General features: G+C 48.0%; 1 protein-coding gene across 1 annotated transcript in view; it reads right to left on the reverse strand.

Annotated features, from left to right (window-relative positions):
- Positions 1-23565, reverse strand: part of mdga2a (MAM domain containing glycosylphosphatidylinositol anchor 2a) — a 235533-nt gene that overhangs the window by 16095 nt on the left and 195873 nt on the right. The window contains exons 12-13 of the mRNA XM_056296137.1: positions 16074-16094; positions 14716-14871 (exon numbers count right to left, since the gene is read on the reverse strand). Of these exons, the coding sequence (XP_056152112.1) occupies positions 14716-14871; positions 16074-16094 (177 nt within the window). The remainder of the gene's footprint in view (positions 1-14715; positions 14872-16073; positions 16095-23565) is intronic.

The following is a 23565-nucleotide window of genomic DNA, read 5'->3' on the forward strand; positions in this document are numbered from 1 at the left end:
TACCACACAGTCACTACCACACAACCACACAGTCACTACCACACACTACCACACAGTCACTACCACACTACCACACTAGACACTCACCACTACCACACACTACCACACACTCACCACTACCACACACTACCACACAGTCACTACCACACACTACCACACAGTCACTACCACACTACCACACTAGACACTCACCACTACCACACACTACCACACTACCACACACTACCACACAGTCACTACCACACTACCACACAGTCACTACCACACTACCACACACTACCACACAGTCACTACCACACTACCACACTACCACACTACCACACAGTCACTACCACACTACCACACAGTCACTACCACACTACCACACAGTCACACACTACCACACTACCACACAGTCACTACCACACTACCACACAGTCACTACCACACTACCACACACTACCACACAGTCACTACCACACAGTCACTACCACACTACCACACAGTCACTACCACACTACCACACAGTCACTACCACACTACCACACAGTCACTACCACACTACCACACACTACCACACAGTCACTACCACACTACCACACAGTCACACACTACCACACTACCACACACTACCACACAGTCACTACCACACTACCACACAGTCACACACTACCACACTACCACACACTACCACACAGTCACTACCACACTACCACACAGTCACTACCACACAGTCACTACCACACTACCACACAGTCACTACCACACTACCACACAGTCACTACCACACTACCACACAGTCACTACCACACTACCACACAGTCACTACCACACTACCACACACTACCACACAGTCACTACCACACAACCACACAGTCACTACCACACACTACCACACAGTCACTACCACACTACCACACAGTCACTACCACACAACCACACAGTCACTACCACACACTACCACACAGTCACTACCACACTACCACACTAGACACTCACCACTACCACACACTACCACACACTCACCACTACCACACACTACCACACAGTCACTACCACACACTACCACACAGTCACTACCACACTACCACACTAGACACTCACCACTACCACACACTACCACACTACCACACACTACCACACAGTCACTACCACACTACCACACAGTCACTACCACACTACCACACACTACCACACAGTCACTACCACACTACCACACAGTCACTACCACACACTACCACACAGTCACTACCACACTACCACACTAGACACTCACCACTACCACACACTACCACACTACCACACACTACCACACAGTCACTACCACACTACCACACAGTCACTACCACACTACCACACAGTCACTACCACACTACCACACAGTCACTACCACACTACCACACAGTCACTACCACACTACCACACACTACCACACAGTCACTACCACACAACCACACAGTCACTACCACACACTACCACACAGTCACTACCACACTACCACACAGTCACTACCACACAACCACACAGTCACTACCACACACTACCACACAGTCACTACCACACTACCACACTAGACACTCACCACTACCACACACTACCACACACTCACCACTACCACACACTACCACACAGTCACTACCACACACTACCACACAGTCACTACCACACTACCACACTAGACACTCACCACTACCACACACTACCACACTACCACACACTACCACACAGTCACTACCACACAACCACACAGTCACTACCACACTACCACACACTACCACACAGTCACTACCACACTACCACACAGTCACTACCACACACTACCACACAGTCACTACCACACTACCACACTAGACACTCACCACTACCACACACTACCACACTACCACACACTACCACACAGTCACTACCACACTACCACACAGTCACTACCACACTACCACACACTACCACACAGTCACTACCACACTACCACACAGTCACTACCACACACTACCACACAGTCACTACCACACTAGACACTCACCACTACCACACACTACCACACTACCACACACTACCACACAGTCACTACCACACTACCACACAGTCACTACCACACTACCACACACTACCACACAGTCACTACCACACTACCACACAGTCACTACCACACTACCACACAACCACACAGTCACTACCACACACTACCACACAGTCACTACCACACTACCACACTAGACACTCACCACTACCACACACTACCACACACTCACCACTACCACACACTACCACACAGTCACTACCACACACTACCACACAGTCACTACCACACTACCACACTAGACACTCACCACTACCACACACTACCACACTACCACACACTACCACACAGTCACTACCACACACTACCACACAGTCACTACCACACACTACCACACAGTCACTACCACACTACCACACAGTCACTACCACACTACCACACTACCACACTAGACACTCACCACTACCACACACTACCACACAGTCACTACCACACTACCACACTACCACACTAGACACTCACCACTACCACACACTACCACACAGTCACTACCACACTACCACACTACCACACTACCACACAGTCACTACCACACACTACCACACTACCACACAGTCACTACCACACTACCACACTACCACACTACCACACAGTCACTACCACACACTACCACACTACCACACAGTCACTACCACACTACCACACAGTCACTACCACACACTACCACACTACCACACAGTCACTACCACACTACCACACTACCACACTAGACACTCACCACTACCACACACTACCACACAGTCACTACCACACTACCACACTACCACACAGTCACTACCACACACTACCACACTACCACACAGTCACTACCACACTACCACACTAGACACTCACCACTACCACACACTACCACACAGTCACTACTACACTACCACAATACCACACTACCACACTACCACACAGTCACTACCACACTACCACACTACCACACTAGACACTCACCACTACCACACACTACCACACAGTCACTACCACACTACCACACTACCACACTACCACACACTACCACACAGTCACTACCACACTACCACACAGTCACTACCACACTACCACACAGTCACTACCACACTACCACACTACCACACACTACCACACAGTCACTACCACACAGTCACTACCACACTACCACACAGTCACTACCACACTACCACACAGTCACTACCACACTACCACACAGTCACTACCACACTACCACACACTACCACACAGTCACTACCACACTACCACACAGTCACACACTACCACACTACCACACACTACCACACAGTCACTACCACACTACCACACAGTCACACACTACCACACTACCACACACTACCACACAGTCACTACCACACTACCACACAGTCACTACCACACAGTCACTACCACACTACCACACAGTCACTACCACACTACCACACAGTCACTACCACACTACCACACAGTCACTACCACACTACCACACAGTCACTACCACACTACCACACACTACCACACAGTCACTACCACACAACCACACAGTCACTACCACACACTACCACACAGTCACTACCACACTACCACACAGTCACTACCACACAACCACACAGTCACTACCACACACTACCACACAGTCACTACCACACTACCACACTAGACACTCACCACTACCACACACTACCACACACTCACCACTACCACACACTACCACACAGTCACTACCACACACTACCACACAGTCACTACCACACTACCACACTAGACACTCACCACTACCACACACTACCACACTACCACACACTACCACACAGTCACTACCACACTACCACACAGTCACTACCACACTACCACACACTACCACACAGTCACTACCACACTACCACACTACCACACTACCACACAGTCACTACCACACTACCACACAGTCACTACCACACTACCACACAGTCACACACTACCACACTACCACACAGTCACTACCACACTACCACACAGTCACTACCACACTACCACACACTACCACACAGTCACTACCACACAGTCACTACCACACTACCACACAGTCACTACCACACTACCACACAGTCACTACCACACTACCACACAGTCACTACCACACTACCACACACTACCACACAGTCACTACCACACTACCACACAGTCACACACTACCACACTACCACACACTACCACACAGTCACTACCACACTACCACACAGTCACACACTACCACACTACCACACACTACCACACAGTCACTACCACACTACCACACAGTCACTACCACACAGTCACTACCACACTACCACACAGTCACTACCACACTACCACACAGTCACTACCACACTACCACACAGTCACTACCACACTACCACACACTACCACACAGTCACTACCACACAACCACACAGTCACTACCACACACTACCACACAGTCACTACCACACTACCACACAGTCACTACCACACAACCACACAGTCACTACCACACACTACCACACAGTCACTACCACACTACCACACTAGACACTCACCACTACCACACACTACCACACACTCACCACTACCACACACTACCACACAGTCACTACCACACACTACCACACAGTCACTACCACACTACCACACTAGACACTCACCACTACCACACACTACCACACTACCACACACTACCACACAGTCACTACCACACTACCACACAGTCACTACCACACTACCACACACTACCACACAGTCACTACCACACTACCACACAGTCACTACCACACACTACCACACAGTCACTACCACACTACCACACTAGACACTCACCACTACCACACACTACCACACTACCACACACTACCACACAGTCACTACCACACTACCACACAGTCACTACCACACTACCACACAGTCACTACCACACTACCACACAGTCACTACCACACTACCACACAGTCACTACCACACTACCACACACTACCACACAGTCACTACCACACAACCACACAGTCACTACCACACACTACCACACAGTCACTACCACACTACCACACAGTCACTACCACACAACCACACAGTCACTACCACACACTACCACACAGTCACTACCACACTACCACACTAGACACTCACCACTACCACACACTACCACACACTCACCACTACCACACACTACCACACAGTCACTACCACACACTACCACACAGTCACTACCACACTACCACACTAGACACTCACCACTACCACACACTACCACACTACCACACACTACCACACAGTCACTACCACACAACCACACAGTCACTACCACACTACCACACACTACCACACAGTCACTACCACACTACCACACAGTCACTACCACACACTACCACACAGTCACTACCACACTACCACACTAGACACTCACCACTACCACACACTACCACACTACCACACACTACCACACAGTCACTACCACACTACCACACAGTCACTACCACACTACCACACACTACCACACAGTCACTACCACACTACCACACAGTCACTACCACACACTACCACACAGTCACTACCACACTAGACACTCACCACTACCACACACTACCACACTACCACACACTACCACACAGTCACTACCACACTACCACACAGTCACTACCACACTACCACACACTACCACACAGTCACTACCACACTACCACACAGTCACTACCACACTACCACACAACCACACAGTCACTACCACACACTACCACACAGTCACTACCACACTACCACACTAGACACTCACCACTACCACACACTACCACACACTCACCACTACCACACACTACCACACAGTCACTACCACACACTACCACACAGTCACTACCACACTACCACACTAGACACTCACCACTACCACACACTACCACACTACCACACACTACCACACAGTCACTACCACACACTACCACACAGTCACTACCACACACTACCACACAGTCACTACCACACTACCACACAGTCACTACCACACTACCACACTACCACACTAGACACTCACCACTACCACACACTACCACACAGTCACTACCACACTACCACACTACCACACTAGACACTCACCACTACCACACACTACCACACAGTCACTACCACACTACCACACTACCACACTACCACACAGTCACTACCACACACTACCACACTACCACACAGTCACTACCACACTACCACACTACCACACTACCACACAGTCACTACCACACACTACCACACTACCACACAGTCACTACCACACTACCACACAGTCACTACCACACACTACCACACTACCACACAGTCACTACCACACTACCACACTACCACACTAGACACTCACCACTACCACACACTACCACACAGTCACTACCACACTACCACACTACCACACAGTCACTACCACACACTACCACACTACCACACAGTCACTACCACACTACCACACTAGACACTCACCACTACCACACACTACCACACAGTCACTACTACACTACCACAATACCACACTACCACACTACCACACTACCACACAGTCACTACCACACTACCACACTACCACACTAGACACTCACCACTACCACACACTACCACACAGTCACTACCACACTACCACACTACCACACTAGACACTCACCACTACCACACACTACCACACAGTCACTACCACACTACCACACAGTCACTACCACACTACCACACTAGACACTCACCACTACAACACTACCACACAGTCACTACCACACTACCACACTACCACACTAGACACTCACCACTACCACACACTACCACACAGTCACTACCACACTACCACACTACCACACAGTCACTACCACACTACCACACTACCACACTAGACACTCACCACTACCACACTACCACACAGTCACTACCACACTACCACACTACCACACTAGACACTCACCACTACCACACACTACCACACAGTCACTACCACACTACCACACTACCACACAGTCACTACCACACACTACCACACTACCACACAGTCACTACCACACTACCACACTACCACACACTACCACACAGTCACTACCACACACTACCACACAGTCACTACCACACTACCACACTAGACACTCACCACTACCACACAGTCACTACCACACTACCACACAGTCACTACCACACTACCACACTACCACACAGTCACTACCACACTACCACACAGTCACTACCACACTACCACACTACCACACAGTCACTACCACACTACCACACTACCACACAGTCACTACCACACTACCACACTACTACACTACCACACAGTCACTACCACACTACCACACTACCACACTACCACACAGTCACTACCACACTACCACACTACCACACTACCACACTAGACACTCACCACTACCACACACTACCACACAGTCACTACCACACTACCACACTACCACACTACCACACAGTCACTACCACACTACCACACTACCACACACTACCACACAGTCACTACCACACACTACCACACAGTCACTACCACACTACCACACTAGACACTCACCACTACCACACAGTCACTACCACACTACCACACAGTCACTACCACACTACCACACTACCACACAGTCACTACCACACTACCACACAGTCACTACCACACTACCACACTACCACACAGTCACTACCACACTACCACACTACTACACTACCACACAGTCACTACCACACTACCACACTACCACACAGTCACTACCACACTACCACACTACCACACTAGACACTCACCACTACCACACTACCACACTACCACACAGTCACTACCACACTACCACACACTACCACACAGTCACTACCACACTACCACACAGTCACTACCACACACTACCACACTACCACACAGTCACTACCACACTACCACACTACCACACTACCACACACTACCACACAGTCACTACCACACTACCACACTAGACACTCACCACTACCACACAGTCACTACCACACACTCACCACTACCACACAGTCACTACCACACTACCACACTACCACACTACCACACAGTCACTACCACACTACCACACAGTCACTACCACACTACCACACAGTCACTACCACACTACCACACTACCACACAGTCACTACCACACTACCACACTACCACACAGTCACTACCACATTACCACACTACCACACTACCACACAGTCACTACCACACTACCACACTACCACACAGTCACTACCACACTACCACACTACCACACTACCACACAGTCACTACCACACACTACCACACAGTCACTACCACACTACCACACTAGACACTCACCACTACCACACAGTCACTACCACACTACCACACAGTCACTACCACACTACCACACTACCACACAGTCACTACCACACTACCACACAGTCACTACCACACTACCACACTACCACACAGTCACTACCACACTACCACACTACCACACAGTCACTACCACACTACCACACTACTACACTACCACACAGTCACTACCACACTACCACACTACCACACTACCACACAGTCACTACCACACTACCACACTACCACACTAGACACTCACCACTACCACACACTACCACACAGTCACTACCACACTACCACACTACCACACTACCACACAGTCACTACCACACTACCACACTACCACACACTACCACACAGTCACTACCACACACTACCACACAGTCACTACCACACTACCACACTAGACACTCACCACTACCACACAGTCACTACCACACTACCACACAGTCACTACCACACTACCACACTACCACACAGTCACTACCACACTACCACACAGTCACTACCACACTACCACACTACCACACAGTCACTACCACACTACCACACTACTACACTACCACACAGTCACTACCACACTACCACACTACCACACAGTCACTACCACACTACCACACTACCACACTAGACACTCACCACTACCACACTACCACACTACCACACAGTCACTACCACACTACCACACACTACCACACAGTCACTACCACACTACCACACAGTCACTACCACACACTACCACACTACCACACAGTCACTACCACACTACCACACTACCACACTACCACACACTACCACACAGTCACTACCACACTACCACACTAGACACTCACCACTACCACACAGTCACTACCACACACTCACCACTACCACACAGTCACTACCACACTACCACACTACCACACTACCACACAGTCACTACCACACTACCACACTACCACACAGTCACTACCACACTACCACACAGTCACTACCACACTACCACACTACCACACAGTCACTACCACACTACCACACTACCACACAGTCACTACCACATTACCACACTACCACACTACCACACAGTCACTACCACACTACCACACTACCACACAGTCACTACCACACTACCACACTACCACAGTACCACACTACCACACAGTCACTACCACACTACCACACTAGACACTCACCACTACCACACACTACCACACACTACCACTACCACACACTACCACACAGTCACTACCACACTACCACACTACCACACTACCACACAGTCACTACCACACACTACCACACTAGACACTCACCACTACCACACACTACCACACACTACCACTACCACACACTACCACACAGTCACACACTACCACACTACCACACACTCACCACTACCACACAGTCACTACCACACTACCACACACTACCACACAGTCACTACCACACTACCACATTCTCACCACTACCACACACTCACCACCACACACTCACCACTACCACACTACCACACACTACCACACTACCACACTAGACACTCACCACTACCACACACTACCACACAGTCACACACTACCACACTACCACACACTCACCACTACCACACAGTCACTACCACACTACCACACACTACCACACAGTCACTACCACACTACCACATTCTCACCACTACCACACACTCACCACCACACACTCACCACTACCACACTACCACACACTACCACACTACCACACTAGACACTCACCACTACCACACACTACCACACTACCACACACTCACCACTACCACACAGTCACTACCACACTACCACATTCTCACCACTACCACACACTCACCACCACACACTCACCACTACCACACACTACCACACACTCACCACTACCACACACTACCACACAGTCACACACTACCACACTACCACACACTCACCACTACCACACTAGACACTCACCACTACCACACACTACCACACACTCACCACTACCACACACTACCACACAGTCACACACTACCACACTACCACACACTCACCACTACCATACACTACCACACAGTCACTACCACACTACCACATTCTCACCACTACCACACACTCACCACCACACACTCACCACTACCACACGGTCACACACTACCACACTACCACACAGTCACACACAACCACATTACCACACACTACCACACGGCCACACACTACCACACTCTCGCCACTACCACACACTACCACACTCTCACCACTACCACACACTACCACACACCACCACACACTCACCACTACCACACACTCACCACTACCACACTAGACACTCACCACTACCACACTAGACACTCACCACTACCACACAGTAACACACTACCACACACTACCACACTACCACACACTACCACTACCACACACTACCACACAGTCACACACTACCACACTACCACACACTCACCACTACCACACAGTCACTACCACACTACCACACACTACCACACAGTCACTACCACACTACCACATTCTCACCACTACCACACACTCACCACCACACACTCACCACTACCACACTACCACACACTACCACACTACCACACTAGACACTCACCACTACCACACACTACCACACAGTCACACACTACCACACTACCACACACTCACCACTACCACACAGTCACTACCACACTACCACACACTACCACACAGTCACTACCACACTACCACATTCTCACCACTACCACACACTCACCACCACACTCTCACCACTACCACACACTCACCACCACACACTCACCACTACCACACGGTCACACACTACCACACTACCACACAGTCACACACAACCACATTACCACACACTACCACACGGCCACACACTACCACACTCTCGCCACTACCACACACTACCACACTCTCACCACTACCACACACTACCACACACCACCACACACTCACCACTACCACACACTCACCACTACCACACTAGACACTCACCACTACCACACTAGACACTCACCACTACCACACAGTAACACACTACCACACACTACCACACTAGACACTCACCAGTACCACACACTAGAACACACTCACCACTACCACTCATGCAGCACTAACCGGCTCTACTAACAGACAGGCCATGGACTCTTCCGGTACAGCTGGTCCTTACTGCTCACCAGTACTCCTATTCTACGTGCGCTGGTCAGGAGTCAGCAACAGTTTAGTGTTGTTTCTTTTGTGTACTTGTGTACATGAAAGAAACAACACTCCATTTCCCCAGGCCCACAGCAGTGCCACGCTGAAGACAGAAACACACATCCCAAATTTCCCCAAAACGACACCACCAGAAACACACAAAAGTGTGGGAAGTGAGTTTCCCCCTGCCATGTGAAGTGCTCTGGGGGTCTAGAGAGGCCACATAACATATAAGTGTAATGAGGATTATCATCACTACTATAATATTCATAATACTGACAATCTATACGACAACATTTCATACAGTGTGTGCTCTGCACGTATATGAGAAGTTAAATGAGCCCAGTCCGACTGAGCCCGACCCGAGCCCGACCTGAGCCCGACCCGAGCCCGACCAGAGTCCGACCCGAGCCCGACCCGAGCCCGACCCGAGTCCGACCCGAGCCCGACCCGAGCCCGACCCGAGCCCGACCCGAGCCCGACCCGAGTCCGACCCGAGCCCGACCCGAGCCCGACCCGAGTCCGACCCGAGCCCGACCCGAGCCCGACCCGAGCCCGACCCGAGCCCGACCTGAGCCCGACCCGAGCCCGACTCGAGCCCGACCCGAGTCCGAGCTATGAAATAAAAGAAGGGAAAAATGTCCTGAGCCCGGCCCAAATCAACTTGTCCGGATCCATCAGGACGTCACGGGCTTCCAGACCTCTTCGAGGGGGTGGTGATGACAGATTGGTGGAGTTGTATCCATGGTAACGACTTGACGCATGGTTAATTACCCAGGTAAGGAAATCCCAGAAAGTGTAATGACTTCATCTAGACACAAGGTTCAGATCTAAGTGACCTCTTCAGCCGAAAACCATCGAGGAGCAGCAGGAAGTTAGCAGCGTGGTGAGGAATGCTTTTCTCTCTCCGAGTACCCTCCCCCCCCTCCCCCCCCTGTCCTTTTCATCACCCCTCCTCCTCGGGTGACATGGGGTTTGTGGTGCGGCATGCGGACTCTGATAGAGCTAGCCGGCGGTCTCCTTAAACCAACAAGGTTGGTTTCTGAATGAACTTGAAGTGTTAGCGAGGCGTCCAGCTCGTCCCGGAGCCCTGGAGGCAATTAAAAGAGAGGCATTACCGATGCCACTCCCCATCTCCCCACCACTCCAACGCAACCTGCCCCCCAGGAGCCGCGTTCTCTTAATTGGTTTTCTTTAATAGCTTAGCAGGACTGTATTTAATAAGGAGATAACATAGTGGGAGGTTGGTGCCTGGAGGGAGCTAAGACGGTTACTCTCTCTCTCCCTCCCTCCCTCTGTTGGCCTCGGCCCTGAGGCAGAGTCTGACAGGCAGGTGTTGACAGCCAGTCACATTTCATTTTTCTGCTGTTTCCTCCTCGGAGGACCAGAGGAGGCAGCCAATCCCTGCGGTCACCGAGATGCTGCTTATGAATCATCCACTTGAAATGTGAAGTCCTCCATGCTGGCAGCAGCCTGGCTGAAGACCGTCTGAGCACTTCTACATCCTCAGCCGCTCAGTCACTTCCTCACTCCAACACAATGACCACATGCAACTAAATACCCACATCCGCAGAGGTGATAGAGAAGAGACGGAGGTAAAATGAGGACGAGGATGATGATAGAGAAGAGACAAGAGATAAAATGATGATGATGATTATAGAGAAGAAACGGAGATAAAATGATGATGATAACAGAGAAGAGACAAGAGATAAATGATGATGATGATGATGATAGAGAAGAGACAAGAGAGATAAAATCATGATGATAGAGAAGATACAAGCGAGATAAGACGATGATGATGATGATGATGATGATAGAGAAGAGACAGAGAGATCAAATGATGATGATGATGACGATAGAGAAGAAACAGAGATAAAATGATGATGATAACAGAGAAGAGACAAGCGATAAATGATGATGATAACAGAGAAGAGACAAGAGATAAATGATGATGATGATGATGAGGACAGAGACGAGACAAGAGAGATAAAATTATGATGATAGAGAAGATACAAGAGAGATAAGATGATGATGATGATGATGATGATAGAGAAGAGACAAGAGATAAATGATGATGATGATAGAGAAGAGAAAGAGATAAAATGATGAAAGTATGAATAAAGTATGACAAAAGTATGAATAAAGTAAGAATAAAGTAAGAATAAAGCATGAATAAAGTAAGAATAAAGTAAGAATAAAGCATGAATAAAGTATGACTAAAGTAAGAATAAAGTATGAATAAAGTAAGAATAAAGTATGAATAATGTATGAATAAAGTAAGAATAAAGTATGAATAAAGTAAGAATAAAGTATGACTAAAGTAAATAAAGTATGAATAAAGTAAGAATAAAGTATGAATAAAGTAAGAATAAAGTATGACTAAAGTAAGAATAAAGTAGAATTAAGTAAGAATAAAGTAAGAATAAAGTATGAATAAAGTAAGAATAAAGTATGACTAAAGTTAGAATAAAGTAGAATAAAGTAAGAATAAGTATGAATAATGTATGAATAAAGTAAGAATAAAGTATGAATAAAGTAAGAATAAAGTATGACTAAAGTAAGAATAAAGTAGAATAAAGTAAGAATAAGTATGAATAAAGTAAGAATAAAGTAGGAATAAAATATGAATAAAGTAAGAATAAAGTAAAGTAGGAATAAAGTATGAATAAAGTAGAATAAAGTAAGAATAAAGTAAAGTATGAATAAAGTAAGAATAAAGTAAAGTATGAATAAAGTAAGAATAAAGTAGAATAATGTATGAATAAAGTAAGAATAAAGTATGAATAAAGTAAGAATAAAGTATGACTAAAGTAAGAATAAAGTAGAATAAAGTAAGAATAAGTATGAATAAAGTAAGAATAAAGTAGGAATAAAATATGTATAAAGTAAGAATAAAGTAAAGTAGGAATAAAGTATGAATAAAGTAGAATAAAGTAAGAATAAAGTAAAGTATGAATAAAGCAAGAATAAAGTAAAGTATGAATAAAGTAAGAATAAAGTATGAATAAGTAAGAATAAAGTAAAGTAGGAATAAAGTATGAATAAAGTACGAGTATTTAAACGAGGTAACTCGTGCAACCATGGACATTGGGAAGTATGTAAGTATTTTGTTTCTTTTGTGTGACACGGTGTTGATATTTTGTTGCTTTGCCGCAGGACTGTGTGCGAGTCCCCATCATCAGCCCGCCCCCCCCCCGCTCAAGTGGCGCATTCATGTGTGTGTGTTTGTGTGACTGTGTGTGTGTTCTGACCCTGTTTGGACCCGGTGCGGTCGGTGCTGGGTCCGGTGTTGGGGGTGTATTTGGTGTCCCGGATGGCGGCACTGTGATGCGTCCAGTCAAACTCATCGCTTTTGTCCTGAGTGAAGAGACACACCGACTCATCCTCGAACCCACACTGGAACTCTCCTAAAACATACACACACACACACACACACACACACACACACACACACACACACACACAGACTCACAGTGAGGTAGATGAAGGCTGCTGGTGAGAGGTCAGTTGTGTGAGCAGCGCTGGACAGACCAGACTGCAGCAGCAGGGTTAAAGGTCAGTTGCTGGTGAGAGGTCAGTTGTGTGAGCAGCGCTGGACAGACCAGACTGCAGCAGCAGGGTTAAAGGTCAGCTGCTGGTAAGAGGTCAGTTGTGTGAGCAGCGCTGGACAGACCAGACAGCAGCAGGGTTAAAGGTCAGTTGCTGGTGAGAGGTCAGTTGTGTGAGCAGCGCTGGACAGACCAGACAGCAGCAGCAGGGTTAAAGGTCAGTTGCTGGTGAGAGGTCAGTTGTGTGAGCAGCGCTGGACAGACCAGACAGCAGCAGGGTTAAAGGTCAGTTGTGTGAGCAGCGCTGGACAGACCAGACGGCAGCAGCAGGGTTAAAGGTCAGCTGCTGGTGAGAGGTCAGTTGTGTGAGCAGCGCTGGACAGACCAGACAGCAGCAGGGTTAAAGGTCAGCTGCTGGTGAGAGGTCAGTTGTGTGAGCAGCGCTGGACAGACCAGACAGCAGCAGCAGGGTTAAAGGTCAGCTGTGTGAGCAGCGCTGGACAGACCAGACGGCAGCAGGGTTAAAGGTCAGTTGTGTGAGCAGCGCTGGACAGACCAGACAGCAGCAGCAGGGTTAAAGGTCAGTTGTGTGAGCAGCGCTGGACAGACCAGACAGCAGCAGGGTTAAAGGTCAGTTGTGTGAGCAGCGCTGGACAGACCAGACAGCAGCAGGGTTAAAGGTCAGTTGTGTGAGCAGCGCTGGACAGACCAGACGGCAGCAGGGTTTGGTGACTGTGTTCGTGTCCTAACTGTGTGACAGTGTGCTCACTGCTAATTTGTGGGTTAATTGTTATTACAATAATTGCTGACTGGTTATGTTAATTGCTGGCATGTTCATTTTAGCTGATGAAGATTAATTCTATCAGAGTGTAAACATCATCATCATCATCATCATCAACGCTCCAGAATGTAGGACATTTTCACAATGACAGAGAACAGTCTGTCCTCTAATACTGGTCTGCCTACCTGTCTCTGTCTGTGTCTGTCTGCCTGTCTGTCTGTGTGTGTGTGTGTGTGTGTGTGTGTGTGTGTCTGCAGAAGTCAGAGATGCAGGTACTTACTGAGGTGGGGGTTGATGGGAGCTGTGGAGGGACAACAGACAGGACTTTAGTTTGGTTTAGAAAATGAACAAAACTTCCACAGCCTCCACTGTCTGAAGACCTCAACACAACAACTGACACTCTGCTACTGTGTTCAACATTATCATCTTCCCTGGACACACAGAGGCGAAGACCCCCCCACCCACCCCCCCACCCACCCACACCCACGAGACAGGCAGAGAGAGGACAGACTGAAGGCGGGACAGACAGACGGGGTTGTGTCAGTGGAAGCAACCTGATGAGAGGCAGCTGGTTTGTGTGACATCAGGAGTCTGAGCCACAGACTTACTGGAGACTCGTCTCAACTGGGGTTTGAACGCCCGGTCTCCGGCGGGAAGGCCAGTGTTCTTACCCACTGAGCTGCCCAGCTGTCACAACACATCAGGGGTTACAATGCATGTGTGTGTGTGAGTGTATGTATGTGTGTGTATGAGTGTGTGTGTGAATGTATGAGTGTGTGTGTATGAGTGTGTGTGTGTGTGTGAGTGTATGAGTGTGTGTGTGTGTGTGTGTGTGAGTGTGTGTGTGTGGCCCTCAGGCTCTCATCCAGAGAGGTGTAGCTCGGCGTGCCACACTGTGTTAGCGGTGCTAGCGGTGAGTTAGCGCTACATATCTGGGACACAGCGAGGCGGCGGTGGAGGACTCATCTCACCGCCGCCTCCGCCACTCCGCCGTCAACAGCTCCAATTACCACAAAGCACTGCGGGCTCCAATTACCCACAAATCACAGCACGCATGAGCTCAGTGAGCGCCGTACCTTCCCTCCTCAGGCTACACAAACAAAAGCTCTCTGTGGACGAGTGAGTCTCTGTCGGAAACACAAAAACCAAACCTGCTTTTACAGTTTTACACGTGACACAGACCCACACCTCTTTGTGTTTAAACTGGTCACACACGTCAGTGATGTTGCTGGCACAAGTCATGCAGGGTTAGCTGTTAGCGTAGCAGTACGCTTAGTTTCTCTCTGGACTAGGGTTGGAGTATTTCAATCAACCACGCACAGGCACGCATCAAATCCACCATCAAACAGTACAACTGTACCACAAATAATATTAATAATATTACTATTACTATTATAAATAATAACAATAATACCACCACCGAGAAACAACCAAGGAAAGCCAGAATTTACGAGGCAGAATTTACAAAGGCATGAACCCCAAAAGGCTCAACATATGAAATGAGTGCTATTGGAAAAGACGTTGAGGAGAAAAAAAAAGTGGTTGAAATGATCAGAATAAAAAATAATAATGATGCTGGATTACATTTATATAGCGCTTTATCACCATGGCAACGCCGTTCCGCAAAAACTCAAGATCTTTGCAGTTCAACACTGTGAAAGTCTTCAGGTGTACCTGACCACATTTGAAATGGCTCAGGTTAACGTGCTAGGCAGAGATCGTAAAAGTACAGCACCTGTAACTTCCTGTCGCCAGTAGGTGGCGCTATAACTATGACTCACTGACATGTAGACGTGTTCAGGCCTGCAGTCTTATCAAGCATGAGAAATTTGGGGTAGATTGGACAATGTACATTCGAGTTGCAACAACCCTGTTTCATGGTGAAACGTGCAAACTGACCGGCACGCCATGTTGGCAGCATTCCACAAAAAAACCCAAAAGCTTCGCAATTTCTCATCACAACGGTCTTCAGATGTCACACACTAAATATGAAGTCACTCTGCTCAATTCTCTAGGAGTTCGTTAAATTACAACGCCTGGAAATAGCAAAAACTGTGGAAAAATCTCACAGTAAATTCATAATGGCCGACTTCCTGTTGGACTTAGGATACGGCTCCAGGACGCTTTTTTGTAAGTCTAGAGATATTACATCTGCCTACCAAATTCTGTATATCTATGTCAATTTCAAAGGAGGGGGTTTTGAAAATTGAAAAGTGTTAGGAGGTGCTACCGAGCCATTCCCCCAAGCCCAAGACCCATATCAGACATCAATGTTCGCCACTTCTGATACAAAGCAAATTTTAATGAGTTTTTGAGCACCCCTGGTATCTCAAAAATGTGTTTGAATGCGAAAGAAGAATAAAAATAATGTAATCCGTACAGACAGAATAGGGCCTTCGCACCACTCGGCGCTCGGGCCTTAATTAAAGCTGCCAGAAGTGATGAACGGGCCCTTGCATCTCACACGTGTCGAAGGGAGCGGCAGCCGTGATGTTATACAATTTCATGAATATTAAACATTGCATGTAGGACACAACTATCACTTCGTGTGTCCACTATGTGGTGATAGAACACACGCAGTAAATTTACATTATGGTGCTGCATATCAAATATAGAGCAGACAAAGGAAGTGCAAGGAAGTGAAAGGGACTTCCTGTTGCCAGTAGGCAGTGCTACACAAGTGTGTCATTAATGCAGCAATACATTTAGTGGAGGTCGCCTGCATTGTCATGAATATTGGATGTTGCACAAAGAAGTTAAAGATCACTTCCTGTGTCCATTTGGCACTAGAGAACACCCACCTTGTCACTACTTCATGTTGCTGTATATCAGGTGTAGACCACACTATGTAAATTTCACGTAAATCAAATGATGTTTGTCACATAAGGCTGACTTCCTGTTGCCAGTAGGTGGCACTAAAACAATCACATTTCACTTCCTGTTGCTAGTACGTGGTGATACACAAGTGTGTCATTAATGCAGCATTCCATTTAGTGGAGGTTGCCTGACATGCATATGCATTTTCATGAATATCCAAGGTTGCTCAAAAGAGTTAAATACCACTTCCTGGGTAGCACAGTGGTCTATTCTATTGCCTACCGACAGGGGGATCACTGGACCAGCGGCCTTGTTTTCTTAAGGCTTCTGATGACATCCTGAACCTCTGTCATGGTGGGAGGTTCCCCAATGCCTTCTCTGATGGGACTCTGGGGAATGTGGCTGACTATATCTGGTTCAGCTGTGCTGTTGCGGTTGAGGAGTTCCTGGAAGTGCTCCTTCCATTGAGCGTTAATGGACTCACTGTCCTTCAGCAGCTCTTGCCCGTCCTTTGAGTGCAGGGGATTTAAGCTACGGTTGCTTGGACCATAGACCGCCTCAGTAGTGCTGAAAAAGCCTCTGGTGTCACCTGAGTCTGCCAGTCGCTGGATTTCAGAGCTTTTTCTGTCAACCAAGAGTTCTTAAGCTCCCTCACCCTTCTCTGGATGTCCACCTTGGCTCTGGAGTGAACCACTCTTTTAGCCTAGCATGTCACATCATTTTGCCAGGCTTGAAAGGCTTTCCTTTTCTTGGAGATGAGCTATTCTATCTCTGTGTCATTCTCATCAAACCAGTCCTGGTGTTTTCTGGACTTGTACCCAAGGGTGGTTTTGCAAGTGTTGAGAAGGATGAACTTGAGCAGGCTCCAGTGCTTCTCAGGGTATTCCTGTTGGAGGGTTTTCCCAAGAGAGGCCTGAAGTCGCTGCTGGGTGGCAGTTTCATTCAGGCTTTCAAGATTCAGTCTTTGCTTCCTTTTAACCCTCCTCTTCCTCTTGAGTTTGATGGACATCATGGAGTGGATGAGGTGATGATATGTCCAGCAGTCATCTGGATTAATCATGGTCCTCGTGATGTTCATGTCATGGCAGTCCCTGGTTCGTACAATGACATAGTCAAGGAGATGCCACTGTTTGGAGTGGGGGTGTCTCCAAGACGCCTTAAATTTGTTTATCTGGCGAAACAGACTGTTAGTGATGGTGAGGTCGTACTGAGCACATTTGCTAAAAACCAGAACTCCATTGGAGTTGATGTTCCCAATGCCTTCCTTTCCTATAGTGGAAAGTCAAGTTTATTTATATAACATATTTAAAACAACCACAGTTGAACCAAAGTGCTGCACAAGCTTAAAATACAATATAAAATAAGTGACACACATGAACATAAAAATATATGTACAGAAAACATAATAAAATAAAGAATATAAAATATGGGTCCGCAGTGGTGTAGTGGTCTAAGCATCAGCTTTGTGTCGATGCAGTTGCCCACTGAGGACCGGGGTTCGTGCCTTGGTCTCGTCAGATCCGACTATGGCCGGATTCGATGAAGCAGCAATAATTGGCAACGCTGTCTTCGGGAGGGGGGCGGAGTCAGTTTGTGTTCGCCTCATGAATGCGTCTCTGTGTGTGTTGGAAAAAGCAGTGGTTCAGCCTAGATTTGCCTGGTCACGGAAGTGGCGAGGCGTCTCCTTCGAGACTGCTGTCCAGAGAGATGCAGTTGGCGAATGCATACAGTATGAGGGTGGGTGTTTGAACTAGAATAGGGAGCAATTGGCCACTAAATAGGGAGAAAAAGTGAAAAATCAGAAATAGAAATTTAGAAGAATATAAAATATAAACAATAAAACATAAGAGTAAAAGTATATTCACAATAAGTCATGGTGTCAAGCTCAACTTGAATTGAATGCCAGCGAGAAGAGGTAGGTCTTTAACAAAGATTTAAGTTGAAGTCTCCTAGGAGAATAATCTTATCCTTCTTGCGGAATTCTTGACAGTGTCTCGTCTAAGCAGGCGTAGAAGGTCCCTTTTACTTCCTCTTCAGAGTCTAAAGTAGGGGCATAGACGCTCACTGATCCCCACAGGAAGTTCATACAGATGGCTGATGATCTGGTTCCTGATGGCAAATCCAACACCATGGATCCTGGGCTCATCAGCAGCTTTTCCTTTCCAGAGGATAGCGTAGCTACCCTTCTCCTACTTCAATTGTCCTTTGTCTGCCTGTTGGGTTTCAGAAAGGGTAGCTATGTCAGTCCGGCATCTCTTCAGTTCTCTGGCGATGATCACAGTTCTCCTCTCCAGTCTGTCACTGGTTGCACTATACATCAGTGTGCGCACATTCCAAGTTCATGTTTTCATGTTTCTGACCGCATGTGGCGATCCCTCTGGACACGGTAATCCCTTCAGGAGGTTTAAGGCAGGTTATTTTTAGGGCACCTTCTCCCCCTTCCCCAGGTGAGGTGAGCAGACTGGATCCTAAAGAGGGCTGCTCAGTCGTGGATGCAGATACCAAAATGCTCTTTCTACCTCGTTCCAAGAGCCCAGCGACTGAATCTAGCGCCCACTGCCTGATGTGCTGGCTCATGACTAGGGGCTTCCAGATCTCACAATCCTGCCCCCCTCACCACTTGCCGGTCGCCATAACACTTAATCTGGGATGTTAGGGTGGATTTCCTTGATGGAGGACACCTGTGCGTGACTTTAACATGGGGAGACTGGTGCAGAGACAGTCACCACATGGCCCTTGACAGATCTGGGTCAGGATCCAGTGGCATGGAGTCCAAGACAACTGGGATTTCATTTCTGCTGCAGCCTTCATCCACCCTCTCAGTCGTTGTGATTCTTCCCTAAAGTCAGCCATCATCCTCCACCTATTCTACCGCTGAGGTCTTGGTTGGATTGCTCTTTGTCAGGGATCTCCCCATTGACCTTACCGCCATGGGTGACACTACCAGGAGAATAGCTCAAGACAGCACTGCCCTCGGCATCCCAGGATCATGCAAGCTTCTCCACCACAACAAGGTGACAATCCACAGAGAACGACACCGGCACGCACATGCACATGCACACGCACACGCACAGACACAGGCACAGGCACAAACACACACAGACACACAGACACTAACACACACACACACACACACACACACACACACAGACACAGACACACACCACCTCCATTTTGTTTGCTTTGTTTTGGGTGACTTACACAACCTAAACACACCATTTGTTTTCCTGTATGGTGAGCACGGTAAAACACTTCCTGTGTTTGTTCACTTTGCCTTATTTGTTTGTCAGAAAGACAAAAAAACAACCAAGTTTAAACGAAGGAGTAAAGCGACAATGAGGAGGATTTGTGGAGGAATTCAGGGGTCATTTGTCAAACTAAACCTTATATTCAGTCACTCTAAAGTGTCTTTTCATTTGAAGGTTTTGATGTCAACTGGCTCCTTTAGACACGGAGGAGCAGTGGCTTTACTCTGAGCTCCCTCCAGATGTCCGAGCTCCTCACCCTATCTCTAAGGCTGAGCCCAGACACCCTACAGAGGAAACTAATTTCAGCCGCTTGTATCCACGATCTCACCCTTTCGGTCACTACCCAAAGTTCATGACCATAGGTGAGGGTGGGAGTGAAGACTGACTGGTAAATTAAGAGCTTTGCCTTCCGGCTCAGCTCCCTCTTCACCACAACGGTCCAGTACAACGTCCACATTACCACTGATGGTGCACCAATCCGCCTGTCAATCTCCTGCTCCATCCTACCTTCACTCGTGAAAAAGACCCCAAGATACTTGAACTCCTTCACTTGAGGCAACAACTCATCCCCAACCCGAAGGGAGCAACCCACCATTTTTCGGTAGAGAACCATGGCCTCAGATTTGGAGGTGCTGACTCTCATCCCGGCCATTTCACACTCAGCTGCAAACCGCCCCAGTGTGTTGGAGGTCACGTTCTGATGAAGCCAACAAAATGACATCATCTATGAAAAGCAGAGATGCAATTCTGAGGTTCCCAAAATGAACACACTCCTCACCTTGGCTGCACCTTGAGATCCTGTCCATGAATATCACAAACAGAATCAGAGACAAGGGACAACCTTGGCGGAGTCCGATACCCACTGAAAACGTGTTTGGCTTTATGCCGAGAATGCGGACACAGCTCTCACTTTGGTTATACAAGGACCAGATGACTTGTAGCAACTGCCCCAGTACCCCATACTCCCGCAGTACCCCCCACAGAGTGCCCTGGGGTACACGGTCATAAGCCTTCTCCAAGTCCACAAAACACATGCAGACTGGCTGGTCAAACTCCCTTGCCTCCCTCAGCACTTCCGCAAGGGTAAAGAGTTGGTCCATTGTTCCATGGCCAGAATGTAACCCGTATTGCTCCTCCTGGATCCGAGGTTCAACAATCGGTCAGAGCCTCCTTTCCAGCACCATAGAGTAGACTTTCCTAGGGAGGCTGAGCCGTGTGATGCCCCGATAATTGGAGCATACCCTCCGGTTCCCTTTTGTAAATATGGGAACCACCACCCAACCTTGCCACTCCACAGGTACTGTCCCCGACCTCCACGCGACACTGAAGAGGCGCGTCGACCAAGACAGACCAACAATGTCCAGAGCCTTCAGCATCCCAGCACAAATCTCATCCACCCTCAGCAATCCGTTGGTTAAAACATAAACTACAGGAAAACAGCAGGTCTGAGATCAGTGTTCTTTATCCTCATTGTGTGTAGAGTTGACGCGTCCAACTATCACAAGCTAATGTTACCTAGCAACCTTAGATCTAGCACAGAAGCCAATCAGGACTGGAAAACAAGTTTTTTGTAGTGTGCAAAAACTTCAATATTATTTAGTTTATTGTTATTGTTCAAATGTGTCCAGCATTCCAAGGATGTAAGAATCAGTAGCCAAGCTGGACTTTCTTCATGTTAGAGTGCAAAAACTTTGACATTATTTATTT

Source organism: Lampris incognitus, chromosome 16, assembly GCF_029633865.1.
Source record: "Lampris incognitus isolate fLamInc1 chromosome 16, fLamInc1.hap2, whole genome shotgun sequence".
Lineage (NCBI taxonomy): Eukaryota > Metazoa > Chordata > Actinopteri > Lampriformes > Lampridae > Lampris > Lampris incognitus.